Raw genomic sequence first — 20,383 nt, 5'->3', positions numbered from 1 at the left:
ATTAACGCCAGCCCTGATTTAACCGTGGGTGAGGCATTGAGCTTTGCAGGTGTTAAGCTGCAGGCTCTGCTCTTGGCAAGTACACGGATGATGTCCCTGAAATATTTTGTTGGTTTTGAGCAAGAAATGACACCCGATTTTAAAAGAAATGATTTAGATTACTATAAATTTCTCTGGACTGGAGTCTCCCCAGACAGTGTCCGTATCAGCACGTTTTAATTGACTGCACTCAAAGCTGTGTTAGTGTGAAAGCTCCACAACCCCTAGGGAAAGAATTGATGATTAAGATCCATGGCTTTGGAGGGTTGCTTTCCTAGATGTATTTCTCCTATAAATGGGAAAGCAGATCAGAATATGAGAGTGAGATTACGGGAGGAGTCGAACAGTCCGCAGAGAAAGTTGTTCAATCTCATTAGAGAAACTAATTAAATAGTATCCTCCGCCTCTCAGTTTCCTTCTTCAGCTTGGATTTATTATTTGGTGCCTTTGCCAGGTACCTATCACATTCATTAATCCATATCTTTCTATTTCTGAAGGACGATTCTTAAAGACAGCAGATTTTTCCGCTATTTGCACACAGCCGTGATAATGAGTGGAACCATGCTGGTGTTTGGAGGGAACACGCACAACGACACCTCCATGAGCCACGGTGCCAAGTGCTTTTCTTCCGATTTTATGGCCTACGATATCGGTAAGTTCTTGGGGGAAATAAGAACAACACAAAATATCCTTGGAGATTTTAGAAGAGCTGCCTTCCCGAAGCCTGATTTACATGCTGGGTGTATGGGAGCAAACGCTGCTAAGCATACTGCAGAAGAATGTTTAATCAGGAGGAGCACATTAGCTTAGTGCAGATTACCAAGCAAATGAATTGCTGCAGAGATTTCTAGGCAAATACAGCAGCGTTTTGTTGGCCAACAGTTTGTACGCCACCTTAGACATTAAAAAACATCCTGAACAGAGCACACATTCTTCTGGTGTCTCATCCCAAAAGCTGTAGTGACGTTTTGAGTGTGCTTTAGAATCAGATAGAATGGCCTGGGTTGAAAAGGACCACAGTGATCATCTAGTTTCAACCCTCCTGCTATGTGCAGGGTCACCAACCAGCAGACCAGGCTGCCCAGAGCCACATCCAGCCTTGAAAGCCTCCAGGGATGGGGCATCCACAACCTCCTTGGGCAACCTGTTCCAGTGCCTCACCACCCTCTGTGAAAAACTTCCTCTTAATATCCAACCTAAACCTCTCCTGTCTCAGTTTAAAACCATTCCCCCTTGTCCTATCACCATCCACCCTCATAAACAGCCGCTCCCCCTCTTAATCTCTGAGTTAAGGAGGAAGCACTGTTTGGATGGTAACAAGCACCAGACATTGCTAGAGCTCAACTCGTCCATTGTATGCTCTTGTTTGAAGTGAGGGCTGTCTCTCTTGCTTCACTGAGCTGTTTGCAATGTCAGTTTGTTTGTGTGTGCTTTGTAAGCATAAATGTCCCCGTAAGTAGTATTTAATCATAAAGCCAAGCAAGCGGATTTTATTTGGAAGGATTAGGTTTTGGTGGGGGTGAACAGCCAGAAGAGGGCAGCATTTATTTGTGAATGTGGAGTCCACAGGCCGCGTTTAAGAAAAGGAAGAAAAGGAGATGAAATTCTATAAAAGGAAATGCATGCACAATCCAGATAATTCACACTGGCAAAAAACGCCATTCTGTACTCACATCACATTCTGTCTTCTGCTCCTTATTCCTTGAAATGAGGGTTCTGGTGATTTATTCCCAGAAATGATCACGTAAACCTGCTTTCCTGGAAGGACTGTCTGCTGAGATGTCACTCCTGTTTTGTGAAGGAAATGTGCCAGTGAATGGATTACTTTGATGATCAGTCTGGCATCCTTGTGCTATTTTGCTATCTGGAATTGTTCCCCGACTTTCTTTGATATCGCATCACCTCCCTGTGCAATCTGTTGTGTGCTCTTAGCTAACTTTATTTTGAGTTTTTAACTTGAGAAACATTCAGTATGTGAGGTATTTTGACAAGCGCAAGAGAGTAATCTCTATCAGCTTGCATATCAGTGGGGATAGATTTTTCTTAATACATTTTGCTGTCTTCCCTCACCCAGTGAACTCCATTAGGTGTAAAACACAAATGGCACAAATTTGAAAAAAGAAATGCCAGTAGTGAAGTTCATTTTGATTCAGTGCAGTTAACAGGCAATTCCTTTTACAGGAACTGCTCATTGCCAGTTTGCCAGCCCAGTTTTTTACCAATTTTATGCCAAGAATTATAGCTTGCGTTGATTGCAATTGGCACGAGAGTGATGGGAGTCCTTCTCGTGCTCTTCTGTCTCTCATTCGTCGGGGCAGAGACTCTCAGCTCAGATCGTGGCAAAAACAGCTCTTCAAAGGAAAAAAGATCACTTCTTCTTTCTCCTTCACGTCTGGGCAGCTTTACTGGCATGGTTTGCCTTGTCTCACTGAGAAACACTATGGAAAATGGACCAGAAGCGCAGCCAGGAATGCGTTAGAGCCCTGGTAGGAAGAGTGGAGAAAATTGGAGTTCAAGTTGAGGAAAGGCTTCAAAGACAGCTCTTCCTTATAATTGTGACTGTTAATGGTTATTTCTGTAGTGACTTGTTTTATTTTTCCTTACCATGTTTTTTCTTCCTTGCCCTCCCCAAATTTTCAAGTAGTCAGGCCACGCGCGTTGGGTTTTGTGAGGACATGCCTTCTGTTTTGTGGCATGCAGAGGTTCTTAGAGGGTTTTTAGATAGATCTGAGAAGGCATTGTTGCTTCTTATCCTTTTACCCTGCACCTGGCCAGGTTGGGGCTTATCCTTATGCCAGTTTTGGAAGGTATGAAGATAACAATGCAGCGGGCTGTACATGAGTGTGTTTCTCATTGCTTCTCAGGATAAGCTTTGGTTGTGTTGATTTTCAGGTTGGGTGAGCACTTGGGTAGAGCAGCCTCACAGTATTTTTCCTGTGCCCTGTGCACCACGATGACTGCTTAGCACTTCCCATTCTCCAAATCAGTCTCTCTGGCTGGTATAGAAGAGTTTCCTAGCATTTGTTTCTCTGGGTGGACGAATGCCTTCATCCAATCCTCTTCTTCCCTCGATTCATAGCAGCAGAGGAGACGAGGGTGGGCTGCAGCCCTTGCATCTCTTTATGATGAAATCCAGCAGCGAAATGCAAAGGTTGTCCTTTCCAAAGGGTCACATCCCTCGTGTATGGGATGAATGCAAAACAAGAATAGTAACTTCTCAGGCAACTTGTCTCAAAACACGGAATCACAGGGGTTGGAAAGGACCTTGAGGGACCATCAAGTCCAACCCCTCTGCTAAAGCAGTTCCCTACAACAGGTCGCACACGTTGGCATCCAACCAAGTCTTGAGTGTCTCCACAGAAGGAGACTCCCCATCCTCTCTGGGCAGCCTGTTCCAGTGCTCCGTCACCCTGACTGTAAAGAAGTTCTTCCACACGTCAGTACAGAACTTCCTGTGCTCAAGTTTTAGGCCATTGCTCCTTGTCCTATCGCTGCACAGCATTGAGAAGAACCTGGCCTCATCCATTTGCCTTCCACCTCCCTTAAATCTTTATCAGTGTTTATCAGATCCCCTCTCGGTTTTCTCGTCCCCAGGCTGAACTCACAGCCTTTCCTCATACAGGAGATGCTCCAGGCCCTTCATCACGTTTGTGGCCGTCTGCTGGAATCAGAGATCCGTGTCTTTTTTGGAACTGGAAAGCCCAGAACTGGACACAGGATCTAAATGTGACCTCACCAGGGCAAAGTAGAGGGGGAGGATGACCTTCCTTGACCTGCTGTCCACGCTCTTTGTAATGCATCCTAGAATCCCATTGACCTTCTTGGCCACCAGGGCACAATGCTGGCTCCTGTTGTCCACCAGGACTCCCAGGTCTTTCTTTTCAGAGCTCCTTTCCAGCAGCTCTTCCCCCAACCTGTATGCATGTGGTGATTCCTCCCCAGGTGCAAGATTCTACACTTGCTCTTGTTAAACCTTATCAAGTTCTTCTCTGCCCAACTCTCCAATCACAATTACTGTGGTTTAAGTAATCATTCACTTTCATTTCTAAACAAGTTTTAGCTTTGTTGTTTTCCTTTGTAAAACACAGCAGGAAATATTCATGCAAAACCTATGCTCGTGTAATGGTCTCTTCTCCCTACGGGAGAGAAATTAAAACTTTTCTTTTTCCCTTCAAAAATTCAGTTCTGATGCCAGGATTGGAAGGAGGCTCGATGTTTTTGTAGCATATGTATTCTATTTGAGTAACATATTTAATAAAATCCTCTGCATTGTAAGCTTTAGGCTTGGCTTAACTTCTAAGTCAGGAAGAAGTATAGTCTTTGCAGTTTTAGAAGCAGTCATTTTTTCCTGTACTCGCTCTTCTGTTAAAGATGGGAAAGAAGCTTAGAAAGCCAAACATTCCAGACCTTCTGTTAATCTAGAAAAATATGTTTTTTGGCCTTGCATAACTCACAACTTGCTGGATAAAAGATTGCAAATCTCTGTCCAATTCTGAGGTCTCCTGTTGGAAATTGAAACCATGCATTCTTGTTCCATAGGGTAAATTCTTCAAAAATAGAGCAAGTGACGTTTAAAAATAAACTTCAGAGTCATGATTTACCAAGTGTTAAACCCAACCAACTGGGTCATACATCTTCTATTTACTGGCACTCTCAAACAAAAGTTTCCGCAGGTGCACAGTGGAGGATCAGCTTTCTTACCCAGCAACTCTCCAATTAAATTTTGTAAAGTAATGAAGCTGATTTTCTCTGCCCTCTTGATTTATTTATGTAGTGGTTTGGGCTTGTGGACTTCTTTTTTCAGAGGTTCACTCCCTGTAACAACAGTTTTATCTTGCATTAGAAACTCTGCGAGCGTTTTGGGGCTCTGTAGATCTTTACAGCAGATTGACTTTTCTGTCTTAATTGCATAAATTGCATACAACTGCCTCTGGGACATTAACCCCCAAGGTGATCCCATTCCCTTTGCGAAGCTGAAGTGCTGTGAATTGGACTGACTTCTCCTGCTTTTGTTCCTTTGATTGCTCAGTGGGTTATAGGTTTCTTAGGTTGTTTTTTCTGTGCCGCCTAAAGGAAGAAATTACCTGAGAAGCCAAGTTAGAAATGAAGCAGAACTTATAAATGTTATGCTAATAGAAAAAGATGGAATAATCTCACATTATATTAAAAGAGAAAAACAACCAAAAATCCCGAAGCTATGATGAGTGAAAAATATTTTTAAAAACATGGATATCTACCCTCTAGGAACGTAATTGCAGTGAAAAAGAAGAGGAAGATAAGTCTCTGTTCTCAGTGATGCTGGTTTGAGGGCAAAACTGCAAATAATTCATGTCTCAACAGATAAAAATAGAACTTGTTATGCAATGAAATACTCCATTTGCAAAGGAGAGAAAACAACTTGCATTGCTGCCATTTGATTACACGTGATTGCCAAAGAGCCAACCATCTATCATGGAATCATCATACAATAGCCTGGGTTGAAAAGGACCACAGCACTCACCCAGTTCCAACCCCCTGCTATGTGCAGGGTCACCAACCAGCAGCCCAGGCTGCCCAGAGCCACATCCAGCCTGGCCTTGAATGCCTGCAGGGCTGGGGCATCCACAGCCTCCTTGGGCAACCTGTTCCAGTGCCTCACCACCCTCTGGGTGAAAAACTTCCTCCTCATATCCAGCCTAAACCTCCCCTGTCTCAGTTGAAAACCATTCCCCCTTGTTCTATCACCATCCATGCTCATAAACAGTTGTTAATCTATGCCACACGAGGCCACAAAACTGGACTGTTCAGGTGGTGGTGCAGAACAACCACATCTTTCCTTACCCCTTCTGTCAGCTGGGGCATGGATGGGAGTGTTTGGCCGTGCACAAAGCAGATACTGCAGTGTTTTTATCAGCTGCCCCATTTGACTGGAGAGATTTTTGTGTTTTGTGTACAGGCAGAATCATTTCCTGCAGCTAATCTTCTCCTCTCTTTAATCCTAGCCTGCAACAAGTGGTCCGTTCTTCCTCGCCCGGGTCTCCATCATGATGTGAACAGGTTTGGACATTCTGCAGTGCTGTACAACAGGTGAGAATCCAAACAAGTGTTTTTCATAGCTCAGTCCCATTTCAATACATTGGTGCACATTTGTGCATGCGTTGAGATGTTTATGTGTGTATACTTAAGGACACTGAGACTGGAGAAGTGAGATTCAGTGTCAAATCTGCTGAAGTTCTCAGATTTCTGCTCTCTCAGTGTCTTCAGCAAGCACCTCTTTCTATCAGTGCTTCTACTAATGCATCTTCCCAGTTCCAAAAAGACAGGGATCTCCTAGAAGGAGTCCAGTGAAGGGCCACAAAGGTGATGAAGGGCCTGGAGCATCTCGTGTATGAGGAAAGGCTGTGATGTGGGTCTGTTCAGCCTGGGTAGAGAAGACCGAGAGGGGATCTGATAAATGTTTGTTCATTCATCATTTTCTCACATTTTTTTATTTCTTTCTGCCCTCATTTAGCTTCATTGACCATTTATATGCCCAAATTCATATTTTCCCTTGTGGTTTCTAAATTGCCCATGCTTTAGATTCCAAATTGCCCATGTTTTAGTTTCCACCACGTATCCTGTGTCGCTCTTTACCAGTGATGTGATGTGCAGTAATTAGGTGAAATCATAGATGAGATTCCTGCTGTTAAGCATTATATCACTGTAATGATATCCACACCTTGAGGTGAACAGCTGTTGCTGTGCTTGGCTCTGCAGAGCTCAGTTTCAGGGCGTCTTCAGGGATGTGGTATTTCTGAGGAGTCTTCCATTCTGGTTCCCTGTCCCTTTGAGTACAGTATATCTAAATCAGTAACATTATTTAAAGCACAGCTTAAGTCAGTTTGAGAATACTGACTTTAAAAGGAATGTGTGCTTTCAAACAGAAACCCTTGTTTTTGGAAATCTCACTATACCTGTTGCTGTATACGCTGATTATCAACTGTCTGTTTGCTGCCCTCAAGAGCAATGAAGCCTTTGCATTAATTGTCTTCTGAAATAGGATGAAAGTAATGCTAACAATTGTTTATTATTCATGCAAAACTTCAGTTGCAGAAACTCTTCTGTGCTATCTCACTGAATATAAGTTTACAAACATTGATGCACAGGTGTTGTTTTTTTTGAGCTGCGTTTTTGTGTAACCGCTGAAACTTGATGTTATGCCTGAAGCAGTTGTGATGTTATAGGAGGTTTAAAAGAAAAAGAAAACAAAACATCTTTTCCCACCCTCAAAACATGAGGGGGAAATGGATCTCTGCTCAGTTGATAACAGCCATAAAAATATCTGTGGTTTTGTCGCAGCAGTGCGGCAGTATGTGACAGCATTGAATTGTTTTGTCACAGTTCCTGACTGCTGGTTTAATAGTGCAATACTGTCTCCCCTGTGTCAGCCTTCTTCCCTTTCTTGACACTGTTTTTACAGGAGGATCGTTCATTCCTGCAGCATTTTATATATATGGTCACATTAGTCAGGTGTCACACAGAATTGTGGCATCATTTTGGGTAGAATCACAGAATAGTTGGGTTGGAAGAAACCTTAATGCCCCTCCATCACTGGCTCCCCACCAACTTGGGCTGCCCAGGGCCCATCCATGGCTTTGGGCACCTTCAGAGATGGTGCACCCACAGATCTGGGCCTCACCACCTAGTGAGTAAAGAATTTCCTCCTAACGTGTCAGATGTTATCTCCCCTCCTTTAGTTTAAAGCCATTGCCCCATGTCCTATCGCTATCAGACTGTGTAAAAAATCACTCTCTCTTGTGTTTATAAATTCCCTTTAAGTAATGGAAGGACTCAGTGAGTTCTCCCCAAATCCTTCTCCTCTCCGTGCTGAACACCCCCAGCTCTCAGTCCTCCTCCATAGCAGATCTCCTCCAGCACTCTGAGCATCCTCATGGCCTCCTGGACATGCAGCTGCTCCAACAGCTCCCTTCTTGTGCTGGAGGCCTCACAAGGGCATTGCAGACAGGACAGTCCCTTCCCTGCCCTGTGGCACCCCTCTGCTGATGCAGCCCAGGGTATGTTGGCCTTCCAGGCTGTAAGCACTGGTACACAGCCAACTTCTTATCCATCAGAAGCCCCAAGTCTTTCTCTGCAGGACTGCTGTCAATGACTTCTTCTCCTAGGCTGTAAACATATCTGAGATTACCCCAACCCAAGTGCAGAACCTTGCCCTTGTTGATTCTCATTCAGCTCTCATGGACTCACATTTTGAGCCTGTCCAGGTCTGTCTGGATGGCATCCCTTCCTTCTGTTGTATCAAAAGGCTTCCTCTCCCATATAACAGCAGTAGGATGAGAGGTAATGGCCTCAGGTTGCACCACTGGAGGGTCAGGTTGAATACTAGGGGAAATTTGTTCTCCAAAAGAGTGGTCAGGCACTGGCAGAGCTGCCCAGGGAGTGGTGGGGTCACCTTCCATGGAGGTGCTCCAGAGCCATGGAGATGTGGCACTGAGGGACGTGGTCAGTGGGCATGGTGGGGGTGGGTCAGGGTGGTACTAAAGGATCTTAGAGGTCTTTGCCAACCTTAATGATACTATGAATTGCACCTCTCAGCTTAGCGACATCAGCAAACTTCCCGAGAGTAAACTCAATCTCATTACGTCTGTGCCACTGAAAAAGATGTTGAGGAGAAACGTTTCTTTACTTGCATTTTCTCCAGCACCATGTATGTATTCGGAGGCTTCAACAGCCTCCTGCTGAGCGACATCCTGAAGTACACACCAGAGAGATGTGAGGCCTTTACTAACGAGACCTCCTGCACGCAAGCAGGACCTGGTGTGCGCTGTGTGTGGGCTCCTGCCCGACCCGGCTGCGTGCCCTGGGAAATGGCCACAGTGCAGCAACAGCAAAAGGTCCTTGAGGATTGTCCTGCCAAGTCAGGTATGTGCCACATCCTTCCTATTTCCCTTTCCTCGTCTGCTTTTTTCTTCAGTGTTGTTCATATGTACGCTCCCACACCGCACAGGCGGCATCAGGGTTGCTGCTCTGTAGGTGCTGGCCCTGAAGTCTGACCTTGTGAGAGCTTTCTGTTCATTGTGAGGGGAGGGGGGACGACCTGGGCCTGCTGTGTTACCCTGAGACAGCAGGATAGGTGGTTTATGTGCTTTCTGTCACCTTCTACGCTCTTATCTGGGTTGGGGCATAGAAAAAGAGCGTTATTTTTAAGGTCTGATTCCTGTGTTCTTCAGATGATAACTTTTTAACAACTTTTCAACACTTTATCCCAGTGCGTTCATTGCTCTGAATTGAATTACATGAACCTCGATTCTGTAATAGATTGCAGCCTTTAATTATTTAAAAGAAATTGATGTAAAGGGACACTGCTTTGATGGGCTCTGAATGTACAATAAATTCTCACAAAACACAGGCGATAAGCAATTGGAAAGATGAAGTGGAAAGTTCAAGCTTTGCATGAAAATGCTGCACATAATTGAAGGGCAGGCTTTCAGCAAAATGGGCCTGCAGTGGGAGATTTCCCTGTCCTTGGGAAACGTCCTCTGGCATGATTTGCCTGTGCATTGATGGAACACGCGTGCCCCATTGCTGCTGGTGGGCTTCAGTGTCTCAGTGTGTTTTCTGCTGTTGTGTTTTGATTGCTACCTGGGCACTAAAAGCAATTGATGAATGCAATTCTCTCTCCGTTGAGTGAAAAGAAAGAATCCCATTTACTAACTGGTTGGTAAGAGGAAATCTCCAGGCGCTACTGTTTGGTTGTATCTTTTGCTGTATGTAATCAAGTTCTTAGAGCTCTGTCAGGAAATGCCTGTTTTTGGTCATGCAGGTTTTTTTCTTTAATAGTTGTAGACAATGAAAAATGTGATCAGATTACAGACTGCTATAGCTGTACAGCAAACACAAACAACTGTCAGTGGTGCACCGACCAGTGTATCTCAATGCATAACAACTGCACGGAGGAACAGGTAAAGTCTCTCTAATGCTTCTGTAGTTTACGTTTTGCCTTTGAAATAACAATTGTTTTCATCTGACAGCATGATGACCCCCATCCTTTTGTTATTTCCTGTGCTTCTGTGCCTCTGAACTGCTCACACCCTTGAATTCTTCATGTGGGTCTGAGGGCTTTTTGTGGGACTCCCCAGTCCTGAAATGAGGAGGATCATCATCACTGTAGAATCTTAGAATGGCCTGGATTGAAAAGGACCACAGTGATCATCCAGTTCCACCCCCCTGCTATGTGCAGGGACCAGACCAGGCTGCCCAGAGCCACATCCAGCCTGGCCTTGAATGCCTGCAGGGATGGGGCATCCACAGCCTCCTTGGGCAACCTGTTCCAGTGCCTCACCACCCTCTGGGTGAAAAACTTGCTCCTAATATCCAACCTAAACCTCTGATGACTCAGTTTAAAACCATTCTTCCTTGTCCTATCGATGCCTAAGGACAGAGGGGAAGAGATGAATCTTTTACTGTCAGGGTGATGTGGTTATTCAGTAAAGCTCAAAGCCATTTGAATTTGCTGTTAGAGCCCTAGAAAAAACTCAGCCCTACCCCTAGAGGGAACAGCTTTAAGGAGGCAAGTGCTAATCTAGGGGAATATCCTGAAAGCACACCTCAGTGTTTCCACACTGGAACATATAGATTGCCTTGCAGATCTGAAACGTGAAGTTGAGCATGTTAGTCTTTATGACTGTTACAAACTGATGTTATTTGGATGGGAAGCCTCATTGGTGCCATTTATTTTAGGTTCCCATTACTGCTTATGAGAATTGTCCTAAGGATAACCCTGCCTATTACTGTAACAAAAGGACAAGCTGTAAAAGCTGTGCCATGGATCAGAACTGTCAGTGGGAACCAAGGAATCAGGAGTGCATTGCTTTACCAGGTAGGTATTGCTTGAGTTTATGTAAGCAGCTCCACATTCACCCAATCCAAAAGTATTGGTTGCGATGTTCATCTTCTTTTTTGGTTGGTTCTCTTTTTTTCTTGTTTCTTTTGCTTCTGTTTAAAACAAAACTCCCAACCGGGTGACAGTTTACTGCTATATAGGAGTAGTGTTCTTTAATCAACCCAATTTTAGCATGAAACTCTATTTCAAGTAAATTTAGGAAGTCTGATGGAATATTTTTCAGTCCCAATTGTCTGAAGAGCAGTGTAATCATTTGTATAATTATTAGCCTGCATTTCATCTCTCTCTCTTTTCATTTGATGAAAGCAGCACTGTTGATATAATAGGTTTCGGTGAGGCATTAGGTTTAATAATGCATGCCATTTGATTTTAGAAACTAGAATTGTGCAAAAGCAGAATGTCACATACTGGACGTGTTAGGCAAATAACACCTAAGTGTATGAGGAAAATTCTCTTATTAGCATGTTTCCAGTGGGAGCTCATAGCAGTTGTTTATTAGGCTCCTCCACAGAAAGGATTTTTTTTTTTTTCCCAGTAACTAGAAGAGAATTATAGCATCTTCAGAAATTGACTGAAACAGTTAATAAAATATCGTAGAATCGTAGTATCACAGAATGGCCTGGGTTGCAAAGGAGCACAGTGCTCATCCAGTTCCAACCCCCTGCTGTGTGCAGGGTCACCAACCAGCAGCCCAGGCTGCCCAGAGCCACATCCAGCCTGGCCTTGAATGCCTGCAGGGATGGGGCATCCACAGCCTCCTTGGGCAACCTGTTCCAGTGCTTCACCACCCTCTGAGTGAAAAACTTCCTCCTCATATCCAACCTAAACCTCCCCTGTCTCGTTTTAGAACCATTCCCCCTTGTCCTATCACCATCCACCCTCATAAACAGCTGTTCCCCCTCCTGTTTATAAGCTCCCTTCAAGTATGGAAGGCTGCAATGAAATTTCCCCAGAGCCTTCTCTTCTCCAGGCTAAACAAGCCCAGTTCCCTCAACCTTTCCTAGTAGGGAGAAAGAGAGAAAAACAACGTGGACAGGACCTTAAAAAAGGCATGGGGGAACTTCCCCTGGTAACTCTGGACACGTCCAGGTCTGCTTTCTGCTAGTCTGGGGAAGTGAAGAGACATCAGAGAAGAACTATGAAAGTGAAAAAAACATCATCTCTAAGTGATACTGATGAAGGATTTGGTGTGTTTAATTGGTTGTAGAGAAGGGAGCGAGGTGATCATATTTGTAAAAAGCCCATCTGAAAATCCAACTCTTGATAGTTTTCAGATGAATTTAAACTGAGACTTTGATCTGGACATCAGCTCTACAGAATGGTTTGAGATGGAAGTGACCCTTAAAGGCCATCTGGTCCCCCTGCCTGCAGTGAACAGGGACACCTGCAGCTCCAGCAGGTGCTCAGAGCCCCATCCTGCCTGACCTCGAGGGTCTCAGGGATGGGGAACCCACCACTTCTCTGGGCAACTTCTGCCATTGCCTCACTAGAACATCTTAGGAGTCAGAGGAATAATTCTTGCAAAGTGTAAGGAGTTCTTCTCCACTTTTCCTTTGAAAAGATTTCACTGTTGGATGTTCAAAGAAGTGCTTTGTCAACCTGTTGCCAGTAACCAAGTGGTGACTTTGACTTCAGAGCCCCTACACAGCTTTCTTCTGTGTCTTACTTGTACATCAGTACTTCTGAGCGTGTCAGTGGGTCATGCTGGGTTGGATGGGGCTGTAGAGCTCATTTTGGTGGAAGATGTCTTGCAACTCAGAACACTGTGAAAGTCATCCCCACCTCAGGTTTTACTCTTTTCCTTCCTTCAGAGAATATCTGTGGAACAAACTGGCATTTGGTCAGCAACTCTTGCCTGAAAATTACAAATGCAAAGGAGAACTACGATCACGCCAAGCTGTCCTGCAGGTCCAGTGGAGCTTCGTTGGCTTCTCTGACCACCCAGAAAAAGGTGGAATTTGTTCTGAAGGAGCTGCAGAAGATGCAGTCTTCGGTGAGCACTTCTCTTTTATGTCCTCTGACTAATTAAGCTCTGGCTGTGGAGGAGTCCTTGCTGAGGCACGGTGTGCTCTCTGTGGAGCAGACATGCCTCTTAACTGAGAAGGACCGATTTTTCCTTTTGAAATTCAACATACCCTATGGGTGTTTTTGAAGTGAAATTGTAGAGAATGTAAATGGGAAAGATAAATACAAACATACACGGTGCCTCAAAGGTATTGCTTTCTGTAATGAAATCACACACACATTTCCCTTGTGGGATACATGGCTGCGAGAGGAGTGCAAGTGGTTCTCTTGTGACATCTACACAGTATTTTATAAATAAAGGTCCCTTTGGGGGCGCCGGAGGTGTTTAAAATAAAGCATTTAAAGCTATTTATTCTGCTCAGGAAAGCACTGTTTCAAATGTCAGCTTCTTAACTCTGCAGACCTGCTTGGCTTATTGGGAGTTATTTACGTTTGATTTAGTGGCAGGTGCTTTGCTGTCTGAGCCAGTGAGGAGTGAGTTGGAATTCATCCATCCTCAAGCAGCAGGAAAATAAATATTGTTTTTTTCCAGCCACTTGCAGAAGTGCAGAGGTATTCGGGGCAGGTTGTGAGGGGTGCTTGAACCATAGCAAAGAGTGGTGCTTTGAGGCTCTGAAAGCTTGGTCTGAAAGCATCAGCTTTCTTCATCCTGGGTCTCAGGCTGGCAAGAGGTTTTTATAGGAAAGACCAGACTGGAGGCAGTAGGATTGCTGCTTCTGTCAGACAGGAGCATACTTCAGTATTGAAGAGAAATATTGCCCTGTTGAAACGAGCTTTTCCTGCTTTGATTCCCTGTGTGAATTTTCAAGTGATGTTTCAACAAGTGTAGGGTTTTTAGAGGGGATTCAGCTGAACCAGTGTAAGTTAAGAGTCAGTTCACTTGAGGCTGCGTGTTAACTCTTAAGTGAGGAGAGGAAGCCAAGCTCTGGACACTGCAAAACAGCTCCAGGATTGGTTAAGTATCATGTAAATTCCTAAAGATGCATTAGCAACCCTTCCTTAACAGCACTTGCTCCTTTACATTGGAGGAAAAACATTTTCCATGTACATATTATTTCTTGCTATGGTATCCTTTAAAATGTGAGCCCTAGGAATGGAAATATTAGCCCTTTTAGTTGGTATTAAGTGGTCAAAATGTGGGTAATGGTTTTGCTGAGGGACAGCTGTAGTAAAGAAGAGCTGTAAAGCAGGTACGCTTCATCATTTAAGTTGTGTAGGGGACTTGCAGCTAATTTCATAATGAGCTGGTGTGAGTGACTTGTGCTCCTTCTGTTGCAGATAAATAGAAATATAGTGTAAAGAAAAAATGATAATTGCTGTTTCCAAGAGAATTTCTCTACTTCTGTAGCATTAAATTCAGATGGCACTGAGAAACGCGTATCTCCCCCATGCGTTTTTGCAACACCTAATTTGTCGAAGTTCCTTACGAGCACTGTGTGCTGATGTTTGTTTTAATACCAAAAAATAAATAAAGCTGTGTGATAACTTTCCCCCTCTGTGTTTCTAGTCCAAAGCATTGACTCCGTGGGTTGGCCTGAGGAAGATCAACGTGTCGTACTGGTGCTGGGAGGACATGTCACCCTTCACCAACACCCTGCTCCAGTGGCTCCCCGATGAACCCAGCGATGCTGGATTTTGTGGTTATCTAGCTGAGCCTTCCAGCCAGGGACTGAAGGCAGCAACGTGCATCAATGAAGTCAATGGCAGTGTCTGCGAAAGGGCAGGTAACACTGGCTCTGAGAGTATGGCCCTTAGAATCATGGAATCCTTAGAGTTGGAAAGGACCTTTAAAAGTCACCTAGTTCAACTCCCCTGCAAGGAATGGGGACGTGCGTAGCTAGGTCAGATGCTTAGAGCCCTGTCCAGCCTGGCCTTGAATGCCTCAAGGGATGGGGCATCCACCACCTTTCTGGGCAACCTGTTCCATTGCTCACCATCCTTATTGCAAAAGATTTTTTCCTTATCCAACCTAAATATACCCTCTTTAAGCCTGAAACCATTTCTCCTTGTTCTGTCACCACAGGCAGTGCTAAAAGAGTCTGTCCCCTTCTTTCCTGGAGTTCCCTTTTAGATACTTAGAAGGTCTTAGAAGATATTTAGAAGGTCTAATATTAAACGTGGAGGTTGGTGGCCCTGCATGTGGCAGGGGGGTTGGAGATTCATGATCCTTGAAGTTCCTTCCAACCCTGTCCATTCTGTGATTATGTGATACTGAAATGCTGCTCTCAGGTCACCTTGCAGCCTTCTCTTCTCCCCCTCCTTAGGGGACAGGTTGATATGTAGATGTTTGTCCCTGAGAGTAAAAAACATCCCATTTTTTATCCCATTTGCATCATGATTTTGCCAAAGAAAAATGGTTCTGAAAATGTGTCCTGTGTAGGTATTCCAAACAGGGATCAGAAGTTATAAATAGCTCTATGCTTACATTGCTAACTGTAAAATTCATAAAGTACATTAGAGTTTAATTATTTTTCTCTAAATTGCATACCTGATTGTGACATTTAGGTTAATTACGGTACGGAGCAATCTACTGTTGAAAAATAAATAAATAAAAGCCACTTTCCAATTGAACTCCCTCCCCTGCCCTCCCAGGCTCCATTGCCAGAGGAGGATTTTTATCAAAGTTTGAAATTAATTGGGCAAGACACTTTGCAGATAGGAGAACTTTGAAAAAGAAGCTGTTGGCTTTTGGGAAAAGTCTTCTGGCTTTGTTAGAACTGCATATCATTTTTAAAAATGGTTTGGTCTGTTAACTCCGCTCAGTTATTAGAGCTGATTATTTCTGAATACCAATTAGTGCCTTTTAAATTTTAGGAAAGTTGGCTTATTACATAATATTCATAAGTGAGGTGCACTATTTTAAGCTGAGCATCATAGAAGCTCAGGGTACAGATTGTGAATGTGGAATCCTGACTCAGAGTTTTCTCTTTTAACTGAGAGCTTTTTGAATTGTTTTAAGCTTTCACTTGGTTTTATGGTCTGAGAGCAATCACTTAAAGCTGATGATAAAGCGTTGGAGCACACCAGCAGTTCCTGACTTAGTTCTGTTTTCAGTACTAAGCTTTATGTGTGGAACCAATCAAATAACTTAAAACCCATCCCAGTGTGCTTAGTTTATCATGGGGGTTCCTTCCCTGTCTAGCACTGGCAGGCACTGCAGGGAAGTGGTGGAGTCCCATCTCTGTCAGTCTTTTCCAGTTTAGATGATTCTGATTCCCAACACTTTGATTGGGTAAATAGGAAAGGAGCACATCAACAAACTTGTTAAGATAAGCAGTGTTATAAATATGATCTTTAAATTGTTTTCCGACCACTTTTGAAATCATGAGCATTCATGGATAAGCACTCATAGTAAGAGAAATGGTTTTACAGTCCTTATAGTCTGATTTTTGGGTGGTGCTGGGTGGAGCCAGGAGTTGGACATGTTGATCTTTGCAGATCACTTCCAACTTGGGATATTCACAGAATCATAGAATCACAGAATGGCCAGGGTTGGAAGGGACCTCAGGGATCATGAAGCTCCAACCCCCCACCACACACAGGGCCACCAACTTCCACATTTCATACCAGCCCAGACTGCCCAGGGCCCCATCCAGCCTGGCCTTTAACACCTCCAGGGATGGACGGGGCATCACAGCCTCTCTGGCAGCTGTTCCAGCACCTCACCACTCTCCTTGTAAAGAACTTCCCCCTCACATCCAACCTCAATCTTCCCTCCTTCAACTTAAAACCGTTTCCCCCTGTCCTGCTGTTATCAACCCTTTCACAGAGTTGACTCCCCTCCTGTCTGTAGGCTCCCTTTAGGTACTGAAAGGCTGTAATGAGGTCTCTCAAAAGCCTTCTCTTCTCCATGCTGAACAAGCCCAGCTCCCTTAGCCTGTCTTCATAGGGAGGTGCTGCAGTCCCCTGCTCATCTTTGTGGCTCTCCTCTGGACCTTCTCCAACAGCCCCCTGTCTTTTCTGTATTGGGGGCTCCAGACCTGAGTGCAATACTGATGAGGCCTCCCAAGAGCAGAGTAGAGGGGGACAATCAGGTCCCTGTCCCTGCTGGCCACCCCTCTTACCAATGTATTAAATATCTCATGGACTCATAGAACCATTCAGGTTGGAAAAAACCTCTAAGATCAAGTCCAACCATTAAAGCATCCCCTCCATGCCCACTAACCCGTATCCCTCAGTGCCACCTTTACCCTTTTCTTGTACACCTGCAGGGACAGTGACTCCACCACCTCCCTGGGCAGCCAGTTCCAATACCTCACCATTCTTTCAAAGAAGAAATTTCTCCTAATATCCATCCTGAACCCTCCATGGCTCAACATAAGCCCATTAAGTGCCGTTGCATATTGTCACACTGAGCTCTACCACCAAGACACTACCAAAGAAATATGCCACCTTTACGATGCTGAGCTATTTTCCAGTCTTCATAACCTACTTTAGGGGTTTGTTACCTATGGGTTTTTGGCTCACAGCTGACCTTTACCTCCTCCCACAGCCAACCACAGCGCCAAGCAGTGCCGCACGCCCTGCGCCCTGCGCACCATGTGTGGTGAGTGCACGAGTGGCAGCTCTGAGTGCATGTGGTGCAGCAACATGAAGCAGTGTGTGGACTCCAACGCCTACGTGGCCTCCTTCCCCTACGGGCAGTGCATGGAGTGGTACACCATGAGCAGCTGTCCACGTGAGTCCTTGCTTTTGCTTCCAGATGGGTGGGAGAGGTCTGGTGTTGGCCAGCAGCTCTGATCGTTGGGTATCCTGTACCACTGTGTTCATGGAGGTCTTCAAAAACACAGCCCTGGGAGCTTGGTGTGTGCAGCTCAGTCTTACAGAATCCCCTGTGTCGTGTAAAGAGTTGAGGAGAATTGGGGTCTGATAAGGACACTATCAAATAAACTCAATGGCGGATGGTCTTCAATGGCAGATAGTCTGGGCTTTCAAATAATGAAATCTCAAATTTCTTTTTCAGTGCTTGCTTCATTATTTGAATTCTTACCCTTCCAATTAAAACTCTTACACGATTTCATGTGATTAACTTCTGTTTGCATCTGTTCTGTATCTTCCATGTGGAATCATGAAATCTAAAGTATGGTTTACATATATGCTCTGATTTATTGCATGTCCCACAGTAGAAATTTTGTGTTTAAAATAATTTTCTTTTCTTTGTTGTTTCTTTTGCTTTGGGATAACTCATTTCTAATTTGAGGATCAGGCAGAGATGAACTCTAGCTGGGAACCCTCAGCTCTGATTTCAGTGTGTGCTATTTAATGGTTAGATAGACCTTATGTTGGTTGTTTCCTACCTTATGTTCCATTGTTTCCTAATTCACTGCTTGGTTCAACCTTTGTTAATTAAGATTCTAAAATAAATATTCTGATAGGAATGAGAATTGATACCTCTTGCTCTGCATATCAGAATAAATATTTACAGGCTTTGGGGAGAAAATTACTCTAAGTCACAAAAGGGCTCTCCTTAATCATTGCCTTTTTTTTGAGACCGTGACTTATGTCACAATTTGATTTTATTTCATCTTTTTAATAGCTGAAAACTGCTCAGGCTACTGCACGTGCTCTCACTGCCTGGAGCAGCCTGGCTGTGGTTGGTGCACGGATCCCAGCAACACTGGCAAGGGGAAATGCATTGATGGCTCCTACCGAGGTGCACTCAAGATGCCAACCCCATCTGCAACAGGAAAGCAAAGCTTGGAGCCTGTCCTTAATGTCAGCATGTGTGCTGGAGAGCACAGTTATAACTGGTCCTTTATCCAGTGTCCAGGTAAGTGGGTGAAGTGTAGCACAGTTAAATGCAGGGTGAGCAGCTTCATACCTGTTAATGGAAGGAGGAGGAGAGCTTGGAAGACACAAAAAGGAACACAGTTTGAGATGGGAAGAGTTGATCTATCTCCAGAACAGCTGCAGAGATTTGCTACCTGAAGACCTGCCTTCAAGAAATGTGCAGATGTGGCACTTAAGGATATAAAGTTATAAAATGGCCTGGATTGGAAAGTATCTCAAAGATCATCTAGTCCCAACCCCCAGTGGTTGGATGTGGTTTAGTGGGCGTGATGGGGATGGGTTGGTGTTGGACTTGATGATCTTAGAGATCTTTTCCACCCGTATTGATTCTGTGATTTAGTTTTTTTCCCTAATCCACGCGTTGTTCTTGTGAGATTTTTCCCTTTCTTTGAACCTTTACTGAGTTTTTAGCTTTTATTTACATATTCATTTTAAGGTTTCTTAAAAAGAAAGACGAGTCTTTCTTTGACAGTTGATTTAGCTATTAGTAATGTTTTAGGAGATGCTGAAATAATGTTTTTGACACTAAGTACATAGAACAAAATTACTGAATTGCTGTTGAAATCTCTCTTCCCCATTCATCCTTGTAAACCCATCCCTCTATCTGCTTCCATTTCCATCCGTCCAATATTCACAGTAGTGATTTAGAGTTCAGTTTTCTGTTTGCTGCTTTAAATTTCAGGTTTTCAGTGCACGCTTCTCTTTGAGTTTATGTATCTCTAGCAAGACTGCAAGAACCTCTTTGAAAGTTGGGTGAAGTGGTTTCATTCAGCCTCTCCAGAAGTCACAGACTGCTGTGTGCAGGGCTGCCTTTGAGCACAGATACTCATCCTTTTCTGTTTTCTACAGCCTGCCAGTGCAATGGGCACAGTAAGTGCATAAATGAAAGCATCTGTGAGAAGTGTGAAAATCTGACAACTGGCAAACACTGTGAAACATGTATCTCTGGCTACTATGGTGATCCTACTAATGGAGGAACATGCCAGCGTAAGTGATGCCTGAATTCTTCCTTTGCTGAATGCTATGGTGTTTTATTGCTCTTTACTCATTCCTCTTCTATCTTAACTGAAATTATATCCCAATAATACATTTCTTTCCTGCAGGCAAGGCACCATCCTTGCTTCTTTGCATCCAAGATGCAGAAATGGCTTGATGAAGTTCTTTGACTGGTGTTGCACAAGATTAAAATGATTTTCCCCTCCTTCGTACATTTCAAATGACCACACTGAAAAATGAGTTAGCTTTGGTGTTTGACAATCCTGTTTTGAAAAGAAATGGTGTTAATCCCAATGTCTTGGACAAATTTCCGCTTATCTCAGTTCCACTTTCTATTACATTTGCTTAATGTGTTGTGCATTTATTATTATGAATGCCTGCTTCATGAAAGGATTGCCGTATTTCACTGAGGGGTTGGCTGGGTTTCAGTTGAGGATTAAGTGATCTCTGTTAAAATTGCGTTTTAAGTTTGTAACATGCTTTCGGTCTCTTTGGCACAAAGTAATTTTTCAGTTGTGTAAGATCCAGTTAACAAAAATGGAAAGAATCCTTTCTTGAAAGACCCATACAGTTTCCTTCAGTAATACTGGGAAATAAACGTGTGAGATTTGGTGCTCTGTCCTCAAACCTTTCAACGGCATTCAGAAGTTGTGT

The 20,383-nt window shown here is 43.9% G+C and overlaps 1 protein-coding gene across 1 annotated transcript in view; it reads left to right on the top strand.

Annotated features, from left to right (window-relative positions):
* The window catches only part of ATRN (attractin), an 87,277-nt gene that overhangs the window by 52,099 nt on the left and 14,795 nt on the right, over window positions 1-20,383 (top strand). Inside the window, exons 10-19 of the mRNA XM_052681832.1 lie at window positions 537-691; window positions 6,021-6,105; window positions 8,717-8,937; window positions 9,856-9,977; window positions 10,756-10,894; window positions 12,730-12,911; window positions 14,451-14,667; window positions 17,436-17,621; window positions 18,480-18,713; window positions 19,583-19,720. Coding sequence (XP_052537792.1) covers window positions 537-691; window positions 6,021-6,105; window positions 8,717-8,937; window positions 9,856-9,977; window positions 10,756-10,894; window positions 12,730-12,911; window positions 14,451-14,667; window positions 17,436-17,621; window positions 18,480-18,713; window positions 19,583-19,720 — 1,679 coding nt within the window. The remainder of the gene's footprint in view (window positions 1-536; window positions 692-6,020; window positions 6,106-8,716; window positions 8,938-9,855; window positions 9,978-10,755; window positions 10,895-12,729; window positions 12,912-14,450; window positions 14,668-17,435; window positions 17,622-18,479; window positions 18,714-19,582; window positions 19,721-20,383) is intronic.

Source organism: Tympanuchus pallidicinctus, unplaced genomic scaffold, assembly GCF_026119805.1.
Source record: "Tympanuchus pallidicinctus isolate F22 unplaced genomic scaffold, pur_lepc_1.0 scaffold2, whole genome shotgun sequence".
Taxonomy (NCBI): Eukaryota; Metazoa; Chordata; class Aves; order Galliformes; family Phasianidae; genus Tympanuchus; species Tympanuchus pallidicinctus.
This window is presented reverse-complemented; position numbering and strand designations above follow the sequence as displayed.